Source organism: Motacilla alba, chromosome 1, assembly GCF_015832195.1.
Source record: "Motacilla alba alba isolate MOTALB_02 chromosome 1, Motacilla_alba_V1.0_pri, whole genome shotgun sequence".
Taxonomy (NCBI): domain Eukaryota; kingdom Metazoa; phylum Chordata; class Aves; order Passeriformes; family Motacillidae; genus Motacilla; species Motacilla alba.
The window spans coordinates 110,265,341-110,290,194 of NC_052016.1; the positions used below are offsets into that span (position 1 = coordinate 110,265,341).

At 39.8% G+C, this 24,854-nt stretch overlaps 1 protein-coding gene across 4 annotated transcripts in view; it reads right to left on the reverse strand.

The window, feature by feature from the left end:
• Positions 1-24,854, reverse strand: part of SMPX (small muscle protein X-linked) — a 40,931-nt gene extending 16,077 nt beyond the window's left edge. The window contains exons 1-5 of one of the 4 annotated variants that reach the window (XM_038146702.1): positions 24,699-24,854; positions 21,083-21,142; positions 16,009-16,098; positions 12,187-12,340; positions 2,733-2,886 (exon numbers count right to left, since the gene is read on the reverse strand). In XM_038146702.1, coding sequence (XP_038002630.1) covers positions 12,200-12,340; positions 16,009-16,098; positions 21,083-21,121 — 270 coding nt within the window. In that variant the 5' untranslated portion in view covers positions 21,122-21,142; positions 24,699-24,854 and the 3' untranslated portion in view covers positions 2,733-2,886; positions 12,187-12,199. Of the gene's footprint in view, positions 1-2,732; positions 2,887-3,545; positions 4,371-12,186; positions 12,341-16,008; positions 16,099-21,082; positions 21,143-24,678 lie in introns of those variants that run through there. The other 3 variants (XM_038146713.1, XM_038146692.1, XM_038146722.1) reach the window with 3 other exon arrangements.

Genomic DNA, 24,854 nt, shown 5'->3' on the forward strand with positions numbered 1-24,854 from the left:
AAGGAAAAGAATATGCTTCCACAGAGAAATAGAAGGGAAAGCTGAGAGGAATCACCTGCTGTTAAAACACAGGCACCAGAGACCAATTATATTTTGGTTTTGCATTTGCATGGCCATGATCTACAGTTTCTGTGGAAATATTTCTTTTGCTCAGCTCGGCAGAAAGGCTCCTCTCAGAAGGTGTGCAGCAGCTCCTGCTGGAGCACTCACACAGCTGTACCAGCACAGCTGCTGGATCTGACTGCAGAGACACAGAGCCCCATTCACTCTCAGCAGTGAGCAATATGCAATTTGAAGATTCAGATTTGGAGCGTGATTTTGACACGCACTTAAGTGATTTATGAGCACAGTTCCCACTGAGTGACCTTGGGGTTGAGCTCATTACCACTGGAGGACAGTCCCAGCAGTCTGGATGCCTCAGGTGCAAATGGGATGCAGGTACTTAAATCCAAAATAGTCCTCCTCAAAACCATGAACCAGCTACACCATAACCTCAAACTGTGCTCATGCCCATCTAAAGTGACCTGAGTTTAAATAACCCTGCTCATCTGAGTATCAGGGAGATGAGTAAACCTGAGCAGCACCCAGAAGCTTGGTGGCTTTCCACAGAGACTGTCCTCCTCAGCACCTACATAACTGCATCAGACTGTACAAAAACACAGCAGCAGCCGCCCTGGTTTCTTTCAAATCATAGCTTGAGGAGACTGCTGCTACACAAATTAGCCTTTAGACATAGTACACAGCAATCCACAGGCTAAGGCACATGGAAGCAAGTTTCCTTCGTGCCAGTTGAGCTCCACATTGCTAAGCTGCCATCAGGCTGACTTATCTACAGATTAATTCATTTCTGCACAGAAGGTGAGCTTTAGCTTGAAGTCTAGAAAGGGCCCCCCTGCCAAGATAGTCTGCAGTCTCCAGGGAAGCAAGAATTGTGGGTTTTAATCCTTTTGAGGCAAAGAAAGACCTGACCTGGTTTATTCATGCTTCCTGGCTGTGTATGTGTGATAACCACTGAGCCAAGGCAGAAGGGAGGGGCTACCAGCACATCCCTTCCCTTGCATGTTTGCAAAATTTTCTACTTGCTTTTTAAAAAATATGGAGCATATCTGGAGGAGACAGTTCACACTGTTTATTCAGGGTGACGGGAAATGTCTCCTGGCTTTACTGAGCACATTGCTGAAGCTCCAGGGGAAAACATCTGATTGTTTTCAATTTTTTTTCTGTTAGCTATGTCTAAACAGCTTTCCACACAAGCTTCACCATGCTGCTTGCAGAAATGTCTCAAGGGCTCATGACAGCACACACAAAACCATCTTCTCAAGATGGCAGAAGTGTGGGCTTCTGCAGGGCAGAAAATTTCTGAAGGGACCTGTGGGATCAGAAGCACTAAGGACTATGGGTGAGACAGGGCTCTCTACCTCCATTTTCCTTTCTCTGTAACCTTGTACATCTCTTTACAGCCAGTTTCCTGTTGGGAGGAGCCAGGACTTAGCCCTGAGTAATGCTAGAGCACCCTGGCAGGGGAAGACAATTCTGGCCTTCATCCATCCCTTGGGATACAACAACTGAGGCAGAAGGCGGTGCCATAATGTGGGCCAGCTGCTCTCCACTCCTGCCTGCCAGCTTTCAGGGTCTGAGGCACTTCAGCTCCCCTCTTTAGTGATGGAGCCAGCGAGGCAGTAAGTTTTCCAGAGGCTGGAGTTCAGGCAGCTGTTCCCTCTGGTAGATCATGCAAGAGGATCACCTCCATGGCAAAGACAGCGCTGCAGACACGGGGATGAAGTGTCTCCCTGAGGCAGGGAGAGGCTCAATGAAGACATTTCTCTGGTCTCTGCGTAGAGGCCTGTTCATCTCCACATGTCCAAACTCTCTTGTGAATGGCGTAGATAGAGCAGTAAATAACATGCTCATCTTCTAAAAATTAGGACAGACTTCTTTAAGTTATTCCTTCTTCAGCAACAGCAGTGCAAGGTGTTTTCTGCCATCCTGGATGGCTGGCTGGAGCTGCCTGCATCATTCTGCCCAACATGGATCTGGTCCCTGTGCTGCTCATAAAACTCCAGACACTGCTGAGGGATGTGAATGAAGGCTCCATTGGCTGAAGGTATTCTTCTGCCATTGCATATGATTTTCATACCATGGGCTTGCCTTGATGAAAATGGTTAAGATGCCAAAAATCTCACTGGAGATGGAGCCCCAAGGACTGACTTTGCTGAAGGATGGTCAATCTTTAGCTCAAAAATGAGGCTTTTAGCCACAGGTCAGCACAAGCTTCTCTGAGAGCCAGCCTCCACTCACCTCTGTGGTGTCTATCAAAGCAAGGCATTGAAGCTGATCACCCTGTTTGTCATCCTGCCTTAGGGAAACAGGAGTTCTTAATTTCAACCCAACTGCAGATAACTTCACACTTGGACACGGCCCATGACTGCTTGTCAAGTGAGCTGTGGTGTTCTGTGGCCAGGTTTAACACAGGTTTGGCCAGGTTCTTGTTCTCTACACATATAAGGCATAACACAAATGTGGTTTGTGACAGACTTTGAAGCGTCCATGAGCATGGCAGTGGCTCGGGTGTTGTCCAGTAATGTGTTAAACTGTAGTAACTGGAGACAAACAACACTTAGCTGCAGAATTAATTTGCCTCAGAGTAATTATTCACATATGTGATAGCATATAGATTCTCCTCCAGAAGAAAAAATTTAGAAGCATATAAAAAGCAGAAAGAGATGCACTACTACATTATTCGTTTCTTTTTTAATGAAGGGCTTAAACTAAAAAAGGGTACATGTGTGATATACCCATCTGGACTCACTTTACTTTCAGCAAAATGGACTGAAAAACTGAAAGTATGCCTCGTCTTCACAGAGAGAGCTCTTCTTTTCTTCAGAACTAAAAGAGAGAAATATTACATATTTTTCAAAAATAAATGCTTCTATTCAAAGCCTGAAGAGACTGATCAATCCAAATATTTTCAGACAAAACCAAGGAAATGGAGAGATCCAAAATTAAAAGGTTTGATATCCTGCATTAGGTATTTAATGGAGGTCTGAGATCCTTCATTAATTTTTAGCAGAGGACATACTGTATCCCATCTTTTACAATCTTTGGGAAGGCTACTGCACTCAAGAGCAGCGTCATTTGTAAACACAGAAAAACCGAAGGTGTTCTTTTCCCTGTATTCTGTCTGGTTTAGCTCAAATATTTGGTTTCAAGTCTTTGCATATGCATTTTCTTCCATTTCAGCAGATACTTCACGTCGGTTTCATCTTGCGCACAAAGGCAGCACGTTTCAAAGCTCTGAAACGGCAACATCCAGCTATTGCCATCATCCTTCCCTCAGAACGGGAGCAGTTTGGCCTTTGGGGGAAGCTTTTTGTTCTTTGATGTCTCCTCGGTGAGAGCACTGGGAGCATCCCCGGCCGCCGCCTTTATTGCTGCGAGATGGCTCTGCCGAGCCCTGAAAGGCGCTGCGGATTCACGGGAGCGACAGCAATTTTAGGACAAGGTGCGCTCCAAGGCAATAAATGAGAACAAAGAGCCGGGAGAGCTAAAAGCTGAAGGACTCGGTTTATTTCTTTTAGCTGTTGAGTAACTGAATTGTTAAATTAAAAGCAATGCCGCATCAACTTTACCAAGGTGGGGGAGTGAGTTCTGAAGAGCAAGGCTGAGGGCTTTATTCGGCCTTGATGGAACCCGTGTCCGTACACGAAGCTCGGTCAATTGCAGTCAGAAGCAAATACTGATACAAGCAGCAAATGGCAGGACAAAAAACCAGGCATTATACTTGTTCCCAAGTTGAAGTAAAGGTCAGTTCAGCCGAGTCGCCCTTCAGCGAGCTACAACCCATGGCAAATCAAATTTGAAAAATAAATTATGACCAACGCTGAGAGTAAAACTACATATTTCTGCAGGGAAATGCTCATTTATGCTGTGTCCTTTGTTCACACGGAAATACAGCGTATTTGAGACACCTTTGACAAATCAAAGGGAAATTAGGAGATTAAACCAGCAGCAGATAGGGTCAGCAAAACCAAACTACACTGGAAGCTTAGCATTTCCTCTGTAGTGTTGGCAGTGGGGCCATGGATCTTGGGATCAGTGTCGTGGTGAGCTCTACCTACACACGATGTTCTACCTACACACAGTGAGCTCAAACCCGACAAAATGTTATTTGCTGAAGGAATTTGCAAACAAGTGTGAAGCAGAGGTGGCCTTGGCACTAAAAGAGCTGCATTTTTTTAAAAGAAGGCACACCAGGAGCAATCTGGTGGCTGAAGCAGGTGTAGTCCTGAGTACAAAGCAGGGCTGGGGACACTTGTAGATGGCCAGCTCCTGGACAGGGGTGACAAGGCTCATGCCACATCGAGCCAGTTCTGCAAGAGATGACAAAGTACTGTAATGCAGAAATTTATGTGGTTTTAAGCACAAGGCTGTGAGAACATAATTAGGTAGTCTTCTATCAAATGAAATGAATAAAATCTATAAAACAAAATGATGAGGCACTAAATTTAGAAGAAAATTCGTTTGATTATCACATCAGAGCTGAGATATTTCAGATCATACTGTCAACTTAATTGGCTACAATTTATGTAGATTTGATAAAACTATCTGAGCTGTTACTAATGTGGGAAGTCACACTTCATGTATTCCAAAGCAGTTAGCCTTTTCACTCTGATGTAGCACTTGAAAACCTTGTGCTGAACACATTTTGAACTGTATAAGGTGGGAATGACTGGAATTGGGGGTTTTTTTGTGTGTGTGTTTCAGATGATTTCTGTCATTACAGTGTCTGATTGCTCCAGGCATACCTCACACTGGCAGGACAGTTCCCAGGAAGAGACAAACAGCACTGCTCTCATCTCACTCATACCTCTCTAGCAGTGATCAGTAGGATCTTGTTCCCGCTCTCCAGTTTCTAATGTCCACAGTTCCCTGGTTACAACTAGTTCTGCATGGATTTATATGCATATAACTTGGGATAGGTGTCTTTCAAGTCACAGGACCTTCAGCTAAATCCTTGGACCTGTTCACACAGCGGATAACTGAAGTTTTAGGGATCCTTGATATCCTGCTCTGAGATTTCCAAGAGGAGTACATTCCAGTAGTACCTGTTGTTAGATGCTGCAGTTCATGGGCTAACTCTTAACACATCTAGCAGACATAAGCAAGAAAAAGCCTGCTGACTGTATTCCTTCTTCACACTTCACTGATCCCTCAGCATCTGGTATCCCACGAGACCTCCTGCCTTTCTGAGTTTCTTCTGAGCAATGTCACCCCAGAAATTGCATCTCACTCAGGCAACTGAGTGTAAAGTTTTTTTATGAAAATCTGTCATGAACAGCACCAATCAAAAAGAGGGGTTATTTTATAAAAGAGTCTAACAAATATTCAGGACTAAACAACCAACAGAATGACCACAGGGAAGCAGTTATTAAATAGCAGTGACCTATGAAAATTTTCAAACAAAACTCTTGGCCCTTCCTTCCAGAAATGGTTCTCACTTGAGAACAGAGCAGAGATTTGTGGCTCCACATTGCTAGCATTGGAGTATTTTGCTGCTTTGAGAGCATTAATGTCTGAAAGGGAGAGGCTCAATAAGACATTTCTCTGGTCTCTGTGTAGAGGCCTGTTCATCTCCTCATGTCTGCAAACTCTCTTGTGTATGATGTAGATAGAGCAGTAAATAACATGCTCATCTTCTAAAAATTAGGACAGACTTCTTTAAGTTATTACTTTATGCTTGTCTCTTCCAGTAATAATAATTTTAAAAAGCTCTGCTTGAATAAACAGTTTGGAAATAAAAGACTTTAATTTTTTCATATTTTTTGTTTTGAAAAAATACAAGCATCCATTCTTGTAGTTTGCTTTGAAACAAAATGTTTTCTGATTCTTCAGTGTTTGTTTTGAAGTTATTAGTCAGTTTCCAAAACCACAAAGCAGAATCTTTTCCTAACTAGTTTAGGTTGAAGCATTTGTGATTTATAAGAATACGCCCTCTTCTTTACTTGGCAAAATTAACCTCCTAACACACACCTTCAAGCTTTCTTAGGCCTCTAGAAAGCAGACTCTCTCCAGTCTGTTCTCCCCCTCCTCTTCCACAATTCAGCTAGAGAATGAGAAGGAAATCTCTCCTTGACTTGCAAAGGACTGATGTGTGCTGGGGGTAGAGGCTCAATCCAGGATGGACAGCTGCAAACCACATTAGAGGAAATTGGGCTGGTTTGGCTGGGGAGGAGTTAATTTTCTTCACAGTGGCTGGTATGGGGCTAAATTTTGGATTTATGCTGAACACAGGGCTGATAATGCAGAGATGTTTTTTGATATTGCTGAGCAGGGCTTGCACAGAGCCAAGGCCTTTTCTGCTTTTCATACAAGGGGGCTGGGTGTGTGCGGGAGGCTGGGAGGTGACACAGCCGGGACAGGTGACCCCAACTATCCAAAGGGATATTCCAGACCATGTGGCATCATGATCAGTTTATAGTGGGGGGAAAAAGGAGGAAGAGGAGATGTTTGGAGTGCTGGTGTTTGTCTTCCCAAGTCACTGATACGTGCAATGGGGCCCTGCTCTCCAGGAGATGGCTGAACTCCTGCCTGCCCTTGGGAAACTGTGAATGAACTCCTTGTTTTGTTTTGCTTGCTTGCATGACTCTTGCTTTACCTATTAATCTGTTTTATCTCAACCCACAAGTTCCTCACTTTTACCCTTCCAATTTTCTTCTTCCCAACACTGGTGTGGGGGTGAGTGAGTGCCTATGTGGCACTTGGTGGCCGGCTGGGGTTGAACTGTGACAACTGAATTTTTTCTTCTGATCAGAGAAACTCTGGGAAGCAAAACCACAAAACCATGAATAATGTTTTGGGTTTGGTGGGGGTTTTTTGTTTGTTTGTTTGTGGGTTTGTTTTGGTTTTTTGGGTTTTTTTGTTTGTTTGTTTGTTTTTTTCCTGAGGAGGTAACAGTATTACAAAAATTCCTCTGATACTAAATAATGTCCTGGACATTCAATTTTTCTCTTTGAAAAGAAATTTCTAGCTCTTCTGTTTTAAAGTCTGAAAGCACGTCTTAATTAGACTCAAAAAACCTGGAAGGCAAACCAAAAGAACTTTAAATATGCTATTAAAAAATCCTACAAGCCTTCAACTACCTAGTTTCTTAGGACAATTTTACAAGAAGGAGGGACCTGAAAAAACTTGCCATGATGGCTTGCCATGAAATCCTCGAGTGCTGCTGGTCTGGGAGTTCTGAATTAAAACCAGCAGGATTGTAGGAAACCATAGATAGACAGAAGAAGACAAGAAACACTTTGAAATTAACACAGGCCACACAGTGAGTATGCTGGGGGATGCCCGGTCACTGGGTACCACCAAGAAGAGCCTGGCTCTGTCCTCTCTGCACCCTGCCTTTAGGAACTTAAGCACACCGAGGAGATCTCCCTATGACCCCTCTGCCTTTGGCAGGAGGGTCCTGAAGAAATTCTTGATGCACACCCTCCTTCTTCATCCCATGGTTCCCACTCCAAGAGATCTTATCTCCTGACCTACCTTGGCATCCTCTGGATGCAGGGTTCCCTTCTCTCACAGAAGCTTTGGCTGCTGGGACTCAATTAAATGAACACACATTCCTAAAACTGCAGTGTTCTTTCAAGCTCTCACAGCAGGTCAGAGTTCCTCTGCTAGCAAAGCACTGTTGTGTTTCTGGAGGAAAAAGCAATAACCTTGCTTGTAACTGTACTGCAGTTGAACTGTGCCCCTCTGATCCGCGTGAGCACAGGGATAAGATGCCAACACTAACCTGTGTGTCAGAGCAGGGACACCAGGAGAGGTAAATGGCTGCTGCTAACTGAGGGGCAGCTTTAGTGCAATATACAGCAGGAAAGTGTAATTGAATCTTTAATGGGCAAAGTTATAATGGGCATTTTTAGGCTGAGGTGATCGACAAATTTTTTAACGTAAATAACTAATAGCAACACCAAGGAACATCTTGTGTGTATGGATATAAGACCTTGATTCCCTAAGGGACTTCTGTTAGGTCTGTTTTTTCCCCCTTTCTTTTTTCCCCAAGTGATGCCAATCTCAGAGGCTGCTCTGCTGACGAGATTTCTCATTTTATGTGGGGCAGAATTCTCTGCATAGTGCAAAGGCTAAGCTGCCCTAGGAAGCTTTTGCTAGTTCTTCAGCCTTCAAAATGCAGTTCCTTTGCTTCTGTAACCTGAGAACAGAACTACCTTCTGCATTTAAACTGCCTTCCCCAGTAGAGCTCCAGGTAAAGATGATTTGTCTGCGAGTACTGCATCAGATGGTGAGAAACCACCTCATGAACATTGTGATGGGGATCCTGACAATCCCTTTCTCCAAACACAACCAGAATACAGTGCTGGGAGTGCTGCCCCTCTGTCCATGACAGACTGTTTTGTAACTTCATGACAGTAAATGCCCCTTTTTGCCTTTTGAGAAGTTCTTCCACTAAGAACATCTTCTTCAAGAGGAAAGGACTAGACCACTTTAGCTGAGGGTTTAGGTCCTCTGAAACCAAAATCCAGCCCTTCACCATAAAAAGATTTCTTACACAGCCCTCCAAACTTCAGGACACAAAAGGTGAAGAGATGCAGAATGAAGAATGAGCATGACTTGCAGAAGTAACTTGCTGCCTTTATCTATATTCTCAGGTGAAATGCAGTTTGTGCTCAGGCCCATTTTCAAGTACAATCACCATACTAGTTATCACATGAGATATCACAACAACTGGCAATAAATCTCAGCCACGGCAGGCTCCATTTGTCACAAACTAAATGCTTCCCACCATTACTTATTCAACAGGGCACATATTTTTAGTATATGATATTTTGCTACCATTTCATTTTGCATATGCTTGACGCTTGTGCATGTAGTTATGTCCAGGTGTGAAGGGAGCAGAAAAAAAATTGTAGATGGAGAAAAGGGAAATGAATCATAACTCACATTGTATATTAAAACTAGCTGCATGTAACACATCATCTACAGGTATGGAAGAAAAAAATCTTTACGACAGATTATGCTAATTAGCTAATTATAGATGATAGACCAGATCCCCATAAGGGATGACTGCAGTAATATCTTAACTGAGGAGCACGTGATGACCTTCAGTGGATCCAGCTTCATGATGCCTCCCTAATTACATTCCTCCCACAAGCTGTTATACTCACTACTATGATCTTAGCAAGTCTATTCATGTTTCTTAATTTGGCAAAGAGCAAGACCAAAGATATTTAACAGAAGTTACTCTGAAGTGAAAATTACATAGGAATGGGTTTGCAAATAATGAACCAACCTAATGTTTTGTAGGTTTCTTATTTTTGCTGCTGGGTTTGCATGCTAAACTGAGCAAAAAAACATGGATCAAAAGTAATACAAAATTAATCATGCTAGCTTGCAATTTACTAAAACTAACCATGAAATATGACAATACAGGAGGTAAAGTTGGAAATAACTGCCATGGTTGTAAAACTTTGATATTTGTGGCACATTAAAGTGTATTTGTGATATTTTTTATTGTATGATCACAGAAATTATCGAGTATTTGGAGTTATTCTAACCATTTCAAGTAGAAACAGAGTTTCCTACAGAGTGCCACAAGACAAAAATAATGTCAAAGGGAAATCCCTCAATAGTGAATATCTGAGAAGATTATAGTACTGATGTAAGAGAGGATTTATTTCCAAACTGTGAAAACCAAAGAACACCCTCATCTATCAGTACACACTCTGCACAGGCATATTCTATTGACCAGTCAGTTCACCATTCTTTTGAGTTCATCACATCCAAAGGATGATCTCTAACTCCTTCTTGTAGATGGAGCAAAGTGTCAGGTAAATGTGATTGTGAATTTCTTGCAGGCTGAGATAATCTTCTCTGGATTTGCCTGATCAGTCATAAAACAGCTCTCTGACAATATCACATTTTATACAAGGCTGCAGGCCACAACTTAAGCACCAGATCTGATGAATTTCCTCTTACAGGGGACAGTCCTTAGATTTAGTATCAGTCAAGGCTGCTGGATGTGGCACCTGATTAATTTACATCTCAATTTTATGTGGAATTCAGGCACATGCTTAGCTCTGCACAACATCCAAACTCACAGGCTCCAGCAATTCCTGTACCTGCAACTCCCGTGGAAACTCAGTTTTCAGGTATGACCTGTGACTGCACTACCCAAAATCTAGAAATCTGTATCCCTGTCAAAACCTGATAACCAATACATCAAAAGAAGGACAGAGACAGAAATTACTTCTTAATAACCTCACTGTTTCAAGATGCCCTTTACTTTGCTGATGTTTCTGTAGAAAACTTTAGAGTGAACATCTGAGCATGCCCGAAATGTTTCTGTCAGATTCTCAGTAAGTCAATTACTAAAAAACTTTTAAATGTTAAAAATAGCAATAATCTGAGAATAAATATGGGGCTAAATTTATGTTGGAATATCTCTTACAGGAAAAAACCTCTTTAAAGCCTCACATTAAAAATTCATATTTCTCTGGGCAGTGCTTTAGTGAAATGACTAAAATGTTACATTTTACAAAATGGTATGTTTTCCCCCCAAGTTTCCTGAAGAGAAAGACTCTGTTGCATCTTTAAAATATCAGGAACATTATGACACAGCAGGGTAAAAGCAAGAAAAAACTCAGCGCTCTTTCCTTCCAAATGGCATATTTATGCTGTACATAAAAAATAATGATGCTAATGATGCAGAGTGCACTGGGGTAATGCACTCAAATTATACACAATTTCTTTAAGTTTCCTGGTTCTTAGCACTTCTGCATTCCCAGAGCCCCCTTGCATGGCTTTCTGTTTTCCTCTGTTGTTCATTTATGTTTCTGTGCAGTAAATTCCAGATGATTTTCTCCTGCTCAACTCCTCTGCCTCTCTTCAGGATAAAAAGGATTTATCAGTCAGTATGCACAACTAGCAATTCAGGTAAATATTATGTGACACAACTATCTTTTTCTTACTGTAGCCAGGGTGGGGATTTTTTGGAATTGAAACTTCTCTGTACATCTGAGTTTTCATTGTAAGTGCCTGACACATCTTTACTGACTCAGGCATTTCAAAGGAAATCAGAGGATAATTTCATGGACAGAAAATATCACTGATTTCTATAAGGTTCAGAATGTAGAACAACAAAGGCTTATGGGTCTTGTTTGAAACCAGATATAAATTTTTCTAAAATTGGCACTGAAGCACTGGATATTTCCTTTTAAATAAAATGATCACAGAATCATAGAGTAGCTTGGGCTGGAAAGGATCTTTAAAGGTCATCTAGTCCAACCCCTCTGCAATAAGCAGAGTCATCTTTCACTAGACCAGGATGCTCAGAGCCTCCTCCAGCCTGATCTACCTAGTCTGAATCAAATGCCCTCAAGTTTAAAGCCATTACTCATTACCCTATGACAAGAAGACCTACTAGAAATTCTGTCCCCATCTTTTCTATAAGCCCTCTTTGAGTACTGAAAGGCCACAGTGAGGTCTGCCCAGAGCCTCCTCTTCTCCTGGCAGAAGAACCTCACTCTTTCATAGAGATGCTCCTGGCCTCCCTTCACCTTTGTGACCCTCCTCTGGATTCACTCCAACAGGTCCATGTCCTTCCTGTGCTAGACTGCAGCAAGTCCTAGAGTGCCACAAATGGCACTGGCTACGTTTGTGTGATCAAATACATGGAACCATTAGTACGACAACTTTGAATTACATAAATAAATTAATATCAAATAAATAATGTTCCAAAGGAGCTTTTCAAAAATACTGACCTACTTGCCCATCACTGCAATAAATTTATTTGCATTGTAAAACATTCATTTGTAGTTACATTGTAAAAATACAAGTTCTGTACTTTGCAAAACTGGCACTTGTGCTTATGAAAAAATATGTTATTTTTAAGGTGGCTTTGATATTCCAAATACACTGAATTCTTAGGATGCTGAATAGACTAGTTAAGGCTGGTTGGTGGGTGCCATATATCATTGGATATAATCTCCAACATGATCCATGTTTGAAATAACAGCAAATCCCAATTATGACCTCTAATATTTTTTCTTTGAATTATGGGGTGCGACTCCAGGTCCACTGAAGTAATTGAAAAGCCATTTCATTATTTTACTGAGAGAGCCTTCTGGATCAGCCTGCTTCTCCTAGAGCCATGCAGAGAACCGCTCTTCTACTCACCTGTTTCTTCCAGCTACTGTTCAGCTTTGGGGACATATTTCAGCTCACTCTTTATGTTCTGAATCTCTGACAAGTTGACAGCAGGACCTGGAAGTTTCTTAGCTCCTGGGAACAGTTTCTTCTCTTTCTCCTCCTCTGTTGAACCAGGAGCATTCTGCACAAAAGGAAACCAGTGACCTTCCTGCTGCAATAGCAATCTCTTGAACACAAGCACAGATCAGTTATTTGAAAAACGGGAAATGATGTTTTTATACTAAAGGCAATCCCAGTGGAAAAAGGGGTGGAGTCATGAAGAGAGAGGTTATTTTGTTGGTGGTTGTCTAAAATGTCTAACAACATTCTAAAAAGAATAGAAGATGCTCGGTGGAGAGGAATGAGGATTAGAATGTGTAAGATTTTACAATGCCAGGTAATTACTAGAAAATAACTGACTGGAGAATTAAAGGCAACTCCAAATCTTTCATATTTTAGATGACAAAAAAGTAGAAGAACCATTTTTATCATCTAATTCCTTTGAGAGTTTCACAGTCGCTAGACACTTGGAGAGGAAGATCATCATGTACTTCTGCAGCTCTGGAGAAGAGCTATGATAGTCAGTTATGGACTCCAAAAGCTCCATGCAAGATCAACATGAGTTGAAATTTAACTTTTCATAACCTCACAGTTGCAAGACCAGAAGGGTTTTTTTGTCAGTTTATATTTGAATTAGGGTAGTGCTGCATGGCTATTTTGCTGACACTGTAAAAATGCCAGTTAAATAACAGCAATTACACAAGTGAGCACCTCAGCTAATTTCCCAATGGACCACAGTATTTCAGCCCTTGGTGCTTCCTCAGCTGTACTATTGCTTCTAGGTGAGTAGAGCAGGTATTTAAGACCATTTCTACTCTAGACTGGGTAATACTTTGAAGGAGCATATTTCCAGACCTGAGTTTATTATTGTTCCAGCCTGTTGTGTATTTTATAAAGCTGGCATCACGTACATGTAGAGATTAATATGTATTTTACTATAAATATTTTCATGTTGAAATTATTTTTTCATTTTTGATTACTTTGTGAATGTCCTCTTGTGATGAGCTTTTTAGAGTTCAATCATGATTTAGATTTATTAGCCTTCATTTTTGAAAATGTGCATTAACTGTGAACAGTCAATTCTTAATATTTAACCTAATTTTTAAAATTCCAACATTACTTGTCAAATATTATTGGCCAGTAAACCCCTCTTTTTTTTTTTTCTCTGTTGACTAATGGACTACATGCTAATCAGGAAGAAGACTGCAATGTCAACTAGCAAACAAACAAGGTATTGTAGAAAACTGTCATTTTCTTCCTATCTGATCTTTAAGGACTTTCCTAAGATAACCAGATATAGGAAAAAGGAATTGATAACTACATTTCTTGGCTTGGTACACTTGTATTATCTTTTCTCACATTTTAGCCAATACACTATTAATTATTCCAAGATAATACTAATAATATTTTACTATTTTTTGCTAGATCATTTCAAATCCCAGCTAGTAATTCATCCCCAGGAACTGTACGTACTGCCTGACGCGTGGTTTAATGATCTAACATCCTGAAACAGTAGCAAAGCACAGCAGGAGAATAAATTGATACAAAAGCTGTTTGGAAGGATGCACAAAAATGTATCAGTAGTAAAGGATGCCATGAGCTTGTATTGTTTCCTTTGACAGTTTTCCTAGCTAATCTGAGTAATCAGGGGAAACAAGCACTCCCTGAACCCTGCAGTACTTAGTACATAGCAGAAACTGTGTAAAAATACCATTTCAAGTCATGTGCAATACCATTCCTCTTGTAGAACAAGTGGTGCAAGCTTTGCCCACATTTTGGAGACCTTGTGCTCCATAAATTGTTGTCAGTTTTCTCTTCCAGCCTCAGATGTTTGCTGTTTATGACCTCACCGCTCCCTGTGTCACTCACTCCATGTGCAACACACAGCTGAGGTTAAACTAAAGCCTTCAGTTTTACGGAAGGAAGCCTGAAGAGTCACTTAGATGTACAATAAGGGTTAAAAAACACAAGCATGGGAATGCTCTGAGTGAAGAAGAGTTATCTTCTGTAATTCTCACCCTCCATTTCTTTTCATGTTAACATGTCTGCTCCACTGACCTTCAAAAATAGATATTCCTATCTGACTCCACCACCCCTTTGAGTAAGATCCACATTCCCCTCACCTCCTATGTCAAGGCTTTAAAATACAGTGGAAAATGCACTGTATTTTATGTGCAATATTATAAAATATTTTTTATTTTATTTTATTTTTATTAAAAATGCTAGCAGTGATTATGCACTGTTAACAAAAGTAGCATTTGTCTAAAACTGCTGTGAAAAAATCATGAGTTTAATGGCAAAACTTAACAAGATGAGAAAATTGAAATGACAAGTTCACTGCTAGCATTTTTATTCTATTCCTATAACAAGATCTTTTGCAGTTTGGTTGAGTATAGCCCATAGAACCTGGGCCAAGACCTTCCATAATGTCTGTCTCCTATAGAGTATTCATGCAGCTGAGAAACAAAGCAACACTCAATTACCTAAAGAAATGTAGTTATCAGCACCAATCATTTACTTTATTTCTCAAACACTTCTAGAACTCACACATGCTGTATTAGTTTCTGCTTAATAATATCCACTCCTTCACCAGTTTAATTACTGCAGAGACAATATGCTCTGATTCCTTTCCAAGGGAGAAAGCCACAATATGTGTTCAAGGTCATTGTGTATGTTTGTTTTCTAAATCTTCTTAAGAGCCAAGTCAGCCTAGGTTTGATTATTTCAGGAAAGTTCTCTGTAAACAGAGCACAGTTTATATCAAAATATGGCAAAATTCAGGAAAAAAATCTGACTGAGACAGGAAAGGAAGAATTGGCTGTTACACAGCCTGTCCTGCCCTTGGCTGTGAGGAGCAGTGGGAGCTCTGGCCCAGCAGGATGAGTTCTCATGTGGGGATTGTGAATCCAAACTAAGTAAACTGGCCAAGAAAGCAGGAGCACCCATCTTTTTTTATCTTGCTTTGAGTATCTACCACTACCTTTTCTTCCACTGTTGGTGTTAGGGTCTCATTTATTATTGAAGTTAATGGTAATTAAGATGCTTCAATATGATTCAGAAATATGATATCTGTATTTAATCATATCCTGTGCGATCAATGTTAGTTAAGGTATAAATTGGACTTTATATTCAAAACTCAGTATTCTAACAGAACACTTCCTGTAAAATACAAGCATGAAAATACAGAACTCAGTCTAAAATGGAGTATTTTCACCCTGGACAGGTAAATGGATTCAGAATTTCTGGTTTAACTTGCAAGCATCTTCACATTCAATTTCTTATTGTTGATAAACCTTCCAAAAAGCGTCGTGTTTGAAAACCTGTTCCAATACTGTAAAGCTGTAACAATAAATCACACCACAGGGTGACAGGTAGCAGCAAAGTCTTCCAAAGCCTTGCTATAACTTTTCCTGCTGTATCTCATCAGCTCCTATCTAAACAAATAGTGCTGGTGAAATCCTGGCTCTCTCCCCTGACAGGAAATGTCATCCCACTGGGGAAGCAGAGCTAAACACCTTCATAACAGTTTATATTTCTATAGGTGCCTTGGCACCAAAAGGAGAACTATTTATACATGAAGCTTCAGTAAGTGGCCATTTATTTCCATGAATGATCAGTGCATATTCAGCTGTGGTACCTAAGATTGGTATGTGGGGCTATAAGATCACTTTAAAGGCTTTTTCCATTTTATGGCAGGGATTCTCTTCTCCTCAGAGAAAAAAAACAAATCAAAAAACCTTTTTTGCTTACCTCCTCCACTTCTTCAGGTGTAACTTCTTTTCTTTTATGAGGGTGGCCCGCACCAGGTCGAAATGCTCCCATTGGGATGTTAATATTAGCCTGTGAGAAGGAAATTGTGATGCATATAATAGTGACTGATAAATAAAGATACAGTTGGTAAATGGCAAAACTCGAAAGGAGTGGGACAAGCATATAGACATTATCATGGTTTCCAAGCACTTATGCCTTCAATGTATGCATCATCACACCACTCCTGCGGAAAGAGAAGTGGTTTCATCCCCATTTGAAAGAGAGAAAGTGAGAAAACAAACTAGAAAGCTTTTGAAATTCTGCATTTTACACTAATGCTTCCTGATTTTACTGGACTTTAAAACAATTGAGTACTGGACACTAAAGTGTCTTTAGGCACCTGGGTCTACTCCAGTTTGGTCAAGGTCAAACAGAAAGTGAGTGCCAAAAGCAATGTTTAAGTGTAAATCATGCAAATCCTTCAACAACACTCAATCTGGACCACTCTCCATTCTCCAATGACACCAGTTTTCACCTCACTTAATCACAGGTGTCTTAGAAGGGAAGCTGCCCTGAGTCATCTTAATCCATAAGTATTTAAAATGTGATTTTACCAACAAAATTTATCCACAGTGGCTACGAACTGCAAATACTTGAACCAGCTCCAACACCGGGCAGACCACTGGCCCCTGGCTTCTGCAAACTCCCTCTAGAATGAAACCCACACAACTGCATCAATCTGATCTTTTATACAGCAGAAAGCCAGTAGCCATAACATAATTGGGACTGATAATAGATATCTTAAAAGTAAAGATTTTAGGGAATGGAATGGCACAAGACACTGCTTCGGAAAGAACAGCTGAAAAGTATTCTTTTCCCAATGTGACCTAGACAAGACTGTTTTAAAAGTCAAATGGCATGATCAACTAAATGCACAATTTATACTTATTCTTATCTCGTGATCTCAGAAGAGAAGCTGCTCCTAGGAAATGTCATCAAAATACCACGACTCCCACTGGTAAAACCAGGGGTTGACTTGATAATGTTACGGAGCGGAAGCAGAGAACGCTCTAACAGCGAGCTCTGTTCTTGTCCTTTACCATCTGACTGATCTGCACTAAATGAAGACAAATAATCCCATCCTTCTGCTCGAGTTCTGGTCTTGCAGATCATGACCCACTTAGGCAACCACAGGAAAACAGCTCACAGTTTTCAGTAACAACTGTTCTGACAGCTGTAATCAAATGACAAGCAAATTAAGAATCCATCTGCCAAGAAATGAATGCTTTTTCCTGTATTCTACTTACCTGTTTCCCATTATATTATTCATGCAAGATGATGCTGTCATTTCAGTGAGGCTGCCAAATATCTGCAGGGTCACAGACATCCAGGTATTTGTTTCATAAAGGTCTTCCACTGGGCATTAGTTTAGATATTGTGAAACTTTACACCTGCACTTCTGAAGTTCCCAGGAGATACAGGGCATTTTCAGCCTCACAGTTCCTAACTCATTATTTCATTTATGGGTGGAAAAAACCCAGCTTTGCCACTTTTAGTTTTAAGTAACTGCCCTGCCAAGCTCTGGTATCTCCAGACAGCTTCGATTTTTGGAATGGGAAACTTCTCTGCAAATTACAGCTAGCATGGTCATACAAGTTTGAAGAGTTGAAACTTTAAGAGATTATCTCTCCTTGTGGTGCACATCCTGAACTTGGACATTCCTTCCCCTTGGAGGCAGCCAAAGCAGAAGCCAGCCTCCCACAGAACACTACAGCCCTTGCATTTCCCACTGTGATTGACAGACCAACTGTGACTAAAAGTGGTTCAGAAAGCAGAAATGATCCACTAAGTCCCAGGCTGCTAATTAAATGCCATAAACCACTCTTTGGTCTGCTTCAGCACTTTCCAGGTGATCTGGGTCACACTAAAGCAGTTTGTACTTTTTTGTCTGCAGCAGGGACATTCATGTCAGAGCTCGAGCAAGAAGTAAACACTCATGACAAAATAACTTAGTAAAAGGAGCATCCTTTAAGACATAGTTAAAACCAGTTTGGATCTGATAATACATCTGTAAATTAAAATATTTACGGTATGAAATGAAAATATGACCTTTCCAAACAATTCCTGACCATAGGTACAAAAGTCCTGAGCTGTAAATCTCTCTTAATCCAGAGCTGGTCCTGTCTCGCAGAGGAGCAGCTGTGTAATGGTAGTGCCAAATTCTGTGCACCAGCATAGCTCTGCAAGGACTTGTGCTGTGTTGCCTAACAACTTTTGTTGTTTAATAAAAAGACAATTTTGTTTTAAAAATATGTTTCAATTTTGTCACCTGTGAGTTGAGATGGAGATACGACCCTAGGGGATCTCCATCCAGTATAATGCTAAATAGGAAATTTTCTGTTCTAGACTGTGGAAATCCTAAATTATAATTGCTTTAGACAGACTTTCTAGGTGTGGTAGTTATGTTTAACCGTACTAATTATGAAAACTACTGAGTTTGCCTCTTCTTTTGTTTGAAAGGCCTACCATATTTAGTGCCATTGCAGTTTTGGCAATGACTGGGTAGGTATGTGCACTGATGTACTCCACCAGGATCCTTCTGAACAGACCAAAGGAAAAATACCTGTACAAATGACATACTAATATAGTGCTGGTTTGATTCAATTGAACTGGTGCTTTGAGATTTTTTTTGGATTGCTCTTCTTTCTGTTTATTAATAGAGAGAGGGTGTTAAGGTTAGGGTACAGCTGATGCTGCTGTGCATGAACATTAAGGACAGTTACGGGTAAGTCCTTCACAACATCACAGCCATTCCTGGCTGTCCAGATGGATGACTGAGTAATCTGGAAAGACACTTTTGTAGAAATGTATTTAATTACAAAAAAATTAAAAAAAGAAGGAAAGAGAGGGAGGGAGGGAGGGAGGGAGGGAGGGAGGGAGGAAGGAAGGAAGGAAGGAAGGAAGAAAAAGGAAGAAAAAGGAAGAAAAAGGAAGAAAAAGGAAGAAAAAGGAAGAAAAAGAAAGAAAAAGAAAGAAAAAGAAAGATGCTGTAGAGAAAATGGAATGAAATCCAGAAAAAAACAAACAACAAAAAACCCTAGAAACCTCCTCACCCTAACCTCTGGGCAGAGCCAAGAGTGTTTAAAGATAGAATAATTTTCAGTCAGAGCTTTTCACAGCCTTTAACACAGTGAGAAGGGGAGGTCAGCAACTGTTTCCAGAAATCAACATACTTTGGTCCTCCATTGCCCCGAACTACTCTCGGGAACCAGTTGCTGCCTTTAACTCTCACACATGTGTAGCTACTAGGAAGTGAACATTTTTGTCTATATCTCGTAGAGTCAGAAAAAAAGCCACTTCAGACACAGAACACCATGAAACACTTCAGTTAGTGAGGTGCCATTACATTCCCATTGCTGCAGCATGATGTACATTCCCCAGGGCACATCAGTCCTATTATACCAGCACACAATAGCAAAGGATCATAAGATATGAATCACAATGTATAAAAGTAATGTGACATTTTGAGTCACAGTTCTTAGACTGCTCAAAGTGTAACAAGCATCAATTCAGGTGCAAGTCTCCCTACTAGAACCACATTTGACACAATGCTTAATAGATACATTTTAAAATTTTTCTCACTATTCAAATTACCTTTGCAAAAATTAAAGTTTCTTAAAATATTACATTTAGTGCTTAAATTTAATGCATTTTTAAATGAGCAACCTAGGAGCATTGCTTATATTTAGACGTTGGAAGCCATCCTAGATATAAAATGCAGCCTATCACTACATCTGTAAGATAAAAATGTAAACCAATTAATTCCTTAGAAATGTTTGTATTTAGCTATGGAGTTTAAATGAAAAATGTAAATAAATACTTTTCAGCTATTAAAGATCCATCTTTTTTCATTAATCCTACAAACATTTCTATAGTCACTGCAAAAGAGGGATGAAAATTAGAACTGAGTGAAATCAAGTCTGGCAAAATGGCAATTTTTTTTTCTAATTTCAACAGGATCAGACCACAGTATTTTGCATGCCTATTTCAGTGGAATTGATGATGAAGATGATGATGATAATGATGATAAAGAGAATCTGTGCTTTCACAGTGCCTTGCATCTTCAGTATGCTGCCTAGCCCCTGGCTAATTAATCTTGATACTCCAATCCATTGCATAAGTATTATCTTAATAGAACAGAGAACAAAGAACACTTCAGAAATTCCATTTTGTGTTTCTTAGGTAAGGCAACCTAGACTTGTAGTAAAATTTCATTGGAAGTGCATTTTACAAAATACATGAGAATTCTGTAAGATTCTTCAGTTCAGAAGATATTTTGGCCTTTTGACAAGAACCATTGATAACATGAACTAAACACATTCTTCATGATCTTATTTCATGAGGATGCTGGGATAATTCTCCAGCTGTTTCTTTTACAAGTAGGCAACAATCAAGTCTATCTTTATAAGCAACAAGTATGGATCAACTCCATCATCCTTCAATATATCACTGAAGAGGTTATGTGGCAGACAAGAATATTTCAAATTAAAATATCTGTGTTTCTCTCATTTTCCTTTGGCTTCTAAACAAAATGCTTCTTAAACAATTATTTGAACTTGAAGGTTTATCTCCTTAAGAATGCAGACATGAAAAACTTCACAACACCGATGCTCTCTTTTTAGCCTATAATTCTCCTAGCATTATATTGGCTATAGTGGAAAATCTAATGGTTGCAGGAATTATTTTTACTTAACCTAACAGTTATGCAGGTGCATCACCATATTTTGCTTAGATGATCCTCCAATAGGCATAACCTAACACTGCAAAGAAAGACCATGCAAAGGAGTGATTAATGAACCTATCTGATCCAGTTTTTACATCAGCTCAGATCAAAAGATGATCTCCAGGTCACGCTTTTTCAGTGCTTTCATATCTACTAAGCTTTTCACTTTAACAGAATAACCCCAGCTAGCACTCCTATGGTGCTTTGTCTGAGTAAAAATGCAGTCTGCCAAGCAATGCAGGATGAGATTTATTATTTTATTATATTAAAAACATAAATGCTATCTCTTACCTGAATGGCTTTGACATGTGATGCTGGTTGTTTTGACATTTTTACGACAGAGGCTTATCCCTGCAAGCAAAATTGGAAAGTGTTACAGGGTCTGACATTCTGATAGCTGTGGAAGATAAGCTAGAACTTAACCCATGCTGCCTCTTGACAGGCATCCATTTCATCTGCCCAGCTCCTGTTTCCATCTCAGTTTCCAAGCTGCTTAGTTATTCCTTCTGATATCAGGAGGAGACAGAACACCTGAGCTTCACCAATTAATCTTTCATAGCCACAAATGAAGCTATCTCTTTCACATTGAAAAAAATAATGAGTCGAGATAAGGAATCTCTCAAACCTTAACAGCACTGTAATATGAGTAAGAATTCAAGGAAGCTTTTGAGGATAAACAGTGTATGATTAGCCCAGTCACAGTATGTATGTAGGAATTATTAGAACTTTCAGTTTAAGCCTTCTCTCAAATAAAACATAACTTGTTGATTGATGAAAATATTGATAAATGCAGACTTAACAATTTTCTGACTCAATCCTTGCAAATCTTTAATGTCTGTGGACTGAAAGTGATCAAGATGGTCAAGCAGAAAAGTTCTCCTTGACAATTGCTAGAGCACAAAGTAGCCTACCTTAAAAGTTTTAGATCACATAGATGAATCAATTTTCTTTAGCAATTAGATCAAAAATAACATATTTTTCCATGTAATTTTGTGCAGGTGGAGAAATACAGACTGATACACTATTAATCTAAAATAGCAAAGTGAAATAGACCAAAGTAAAAAGGAAGAAATTTTATTAGCAGATTATTTGAAACACCATCTCAGCCTTTCATTTTCTCACTGAGAAATTACATTTTAACTGGACTAGACTTTCATCAAAGTCTTGTTATTTAACTATTATAATATAAAGTAAGGCAGTAATTCCAAAAGCTGAGAAATTAATTCACCAGAAAAGTCACTGATCACCACCAAACTACAGCACATTTTTGAAACTGTATTTAATCTTAGGTAGGAAAGGAAGTAATAAGAACAGAAGTAAATGACATAGGAGAGAACAGCAGAAATACACTGAGAAATTAAAAGTGTGTGAAGACTTGGGTATCTCAAAGAACATAACTGCCACATGAAGCAGTCCCCAAAAAACCATACAGATGGGTTGTAGGTTGGCTTCAACTTGGAATACCAGCAATATCAGCCTGAAATTGTATTGCTGGGACTGACTAGAAGACTTCCTCCTGCACGTTCTCACATCAGTTTTAAATCTGTGCATGATGCTGAGCAGAATTAAAAATACAAATGACCTGCCATTAGAGGTCTCCCTCTGGTCACATTCTCAGCTGCAGAAAGTGTGTCCAAACCAACACAGCATAGAGTCAGAGGACAATCGGGTTCATAAATTGTTTGGGTTTAAATTACTTCCACTAAATTAATAAATCAGAAAAAATCCCACCATGCAGAATAAAACCAGTATTCTTTTAATGAGCTTCATATCCTGCTTTTATATATACAATCTTCAAATGAGAGGGAGTTTTAAAAACTTCAGAATTCACTTTAGGGGATACAATCTCAGCCACTGACATTTGTGACAAAATTCAAACACATTTCAAAAACACAAAAGGATTTACTACACTCTTATCTCCTTTATTTTTGAAAATCTTTATTAGGCATATAAATAACTGTTCTTTTCATCAGTGACTGTATTCCAAAATAAACACAAAACAATTCCCCAACTGACTGGGAAGATAGAGGAGTCATAATATAGAATTTTTAATTAATTTTTTAATCAAAGTCTCATCTTTCTAATCAGAACGAAAAATGGAAACAAAAGCACATTTAAAAATGTTTAAATAACATTAAACATTTTGAAGCACAATGGATCTACTTCCCAAACACTGACAGAAAGAAATTCTTGCTAAGATGTACTTCATCTTGCATGCCTGTGCATTGCAAAAAACACCCATACACACCTCTTGGGCCACTTAGACATAAATGGCAAGGATTTACCCTGAACCTCAGCTTTGAAACAAGCACAGCATTACTGCTCCTCAGCGAGGTGCTCTGGGTTCACAAGCAGTCAGTGTTGGAAATTGCTGCAATCAGACACCGGTTCCTAAAGAGGGATGCATGATACAATTGTGTAGGACTGCTTTTGGAGGAGGTGATTTTCCTAGCAGACCATGCTGTCCTCATTACCGCCAGAGAAATCAGGACAACAGCACACTACTGAGTAAAAATAGATCTCTGGCTCTTTCCCCTTCCCTCCCTTCCCTGAATTTCCTTACAGAGCAATACTGACCATCAATCACAGGAAAATAAACCTTAGATTAGAGAAGCATCCATTACAGAAGTGATAAGTTAATTTTTATCAATTCCTTTGTTCTTTCATCATGTGTCTCAGAGAGAGAGAGTCAAGAGTGCTGCACTGATTGTATTAAGTTATTTCTGGTATTCCAATCGGCTCTGCAAACTTGAAAAAGTCCCACTTCACCCTCATTTCCACAGCAGGATTTCACATCTCTGGCAGGCAGAGAAACGCAGACACGCAGCCTGTATTCCCTGGTGTCTTTTTGGCCTCCCCACACCTTACCTTTTACCTTTTATGGGCTGCATGTTGAGCCAAACTTAGAAAGCAGTGGCAGCATTAGTTCAATTTGGAGCTGGTTTACGGCAGCCTTCCCTTGCAAATTCCCTCGCTTTGCAGTGCAAGTACTCTCGAGCAGGACTACTTGTGAAATATGGGACTACTGCAGCGAAATAAAGGAGTGTTTTGAAGTGAAACTTTGTAAAACAAAGGAACCTATCTTCCGTCTCTCTGCTAAAAATAAATTCTGACAGAGCTGCAGCAAGATAATAAGCTGATTTATTCAATTTGCTTTAAATACGATGAGATATCATAATGCCATCTTTTGTAATGCACACAAGAGATGTACAGTAGCACACAGACAACAGCAAGAGCCTTCCCCCTGCCCCAGCTGGAAGCTGCTCTCTCCCCCCACTGCATGCACAGCATCAAGCATGACAGGCATTTTGGAGACAGAACTGCAGTGTATTATCTTATTAAAAGACTTTGACAGGAACTACACGACTGTGAGACTCAACCAGTACAACGAAAGAAGAGAAACCCCTACTCTGCAGCTTTCAGCCTGTTACACAAAAACTTACAAGCTCTAGGCAAATGTGGTCACAATTTCATAATACATACACAATAATCTTCGTTACAGTTGCCTGTTAAGCTTAGTGAAAGAAACCTCTCTTACATCAAAAACCATAATGTAATATTTCACAAACTACAATAAACACACAGAAAACAATAACCTTCTGCCTAGGTACTACAATATTCAAACTCATACACACTTCCTATGAGTTATAAGGTATTTAAGTGACTTTTTATTTTAAATTTTTAGATCCCCACAGACTATGAAGCAATAGCAATCTGCTCTGAATACTCTGATACACCGCATGAGACATTAAAATAGGCAGAAGACCACAACCGCTGTAGTAAACTCACAGCAATTCCTAAAGAGTTTTCATGAGGGTCTGTCAAGATTTTAATTGACCCCTTCAAGATTAGCTAACTTATTTACTTATATAAAAAAAGTTCCAAACCGTCAAGTGAGTATGCACACCTCCTTTTGATGCTGAAAGAGGTACCTTCTTCTACCAGCTGAGGTATTGACTGTGACCCTTTTAATGTGTCTGAAATAGCTCCGATGCTTTCAGCCTGGACGGCACTGAGTGCTGCTCCAGGCTGGAGTGGGACTCAGCAGAGAAGCGAAGTGTAA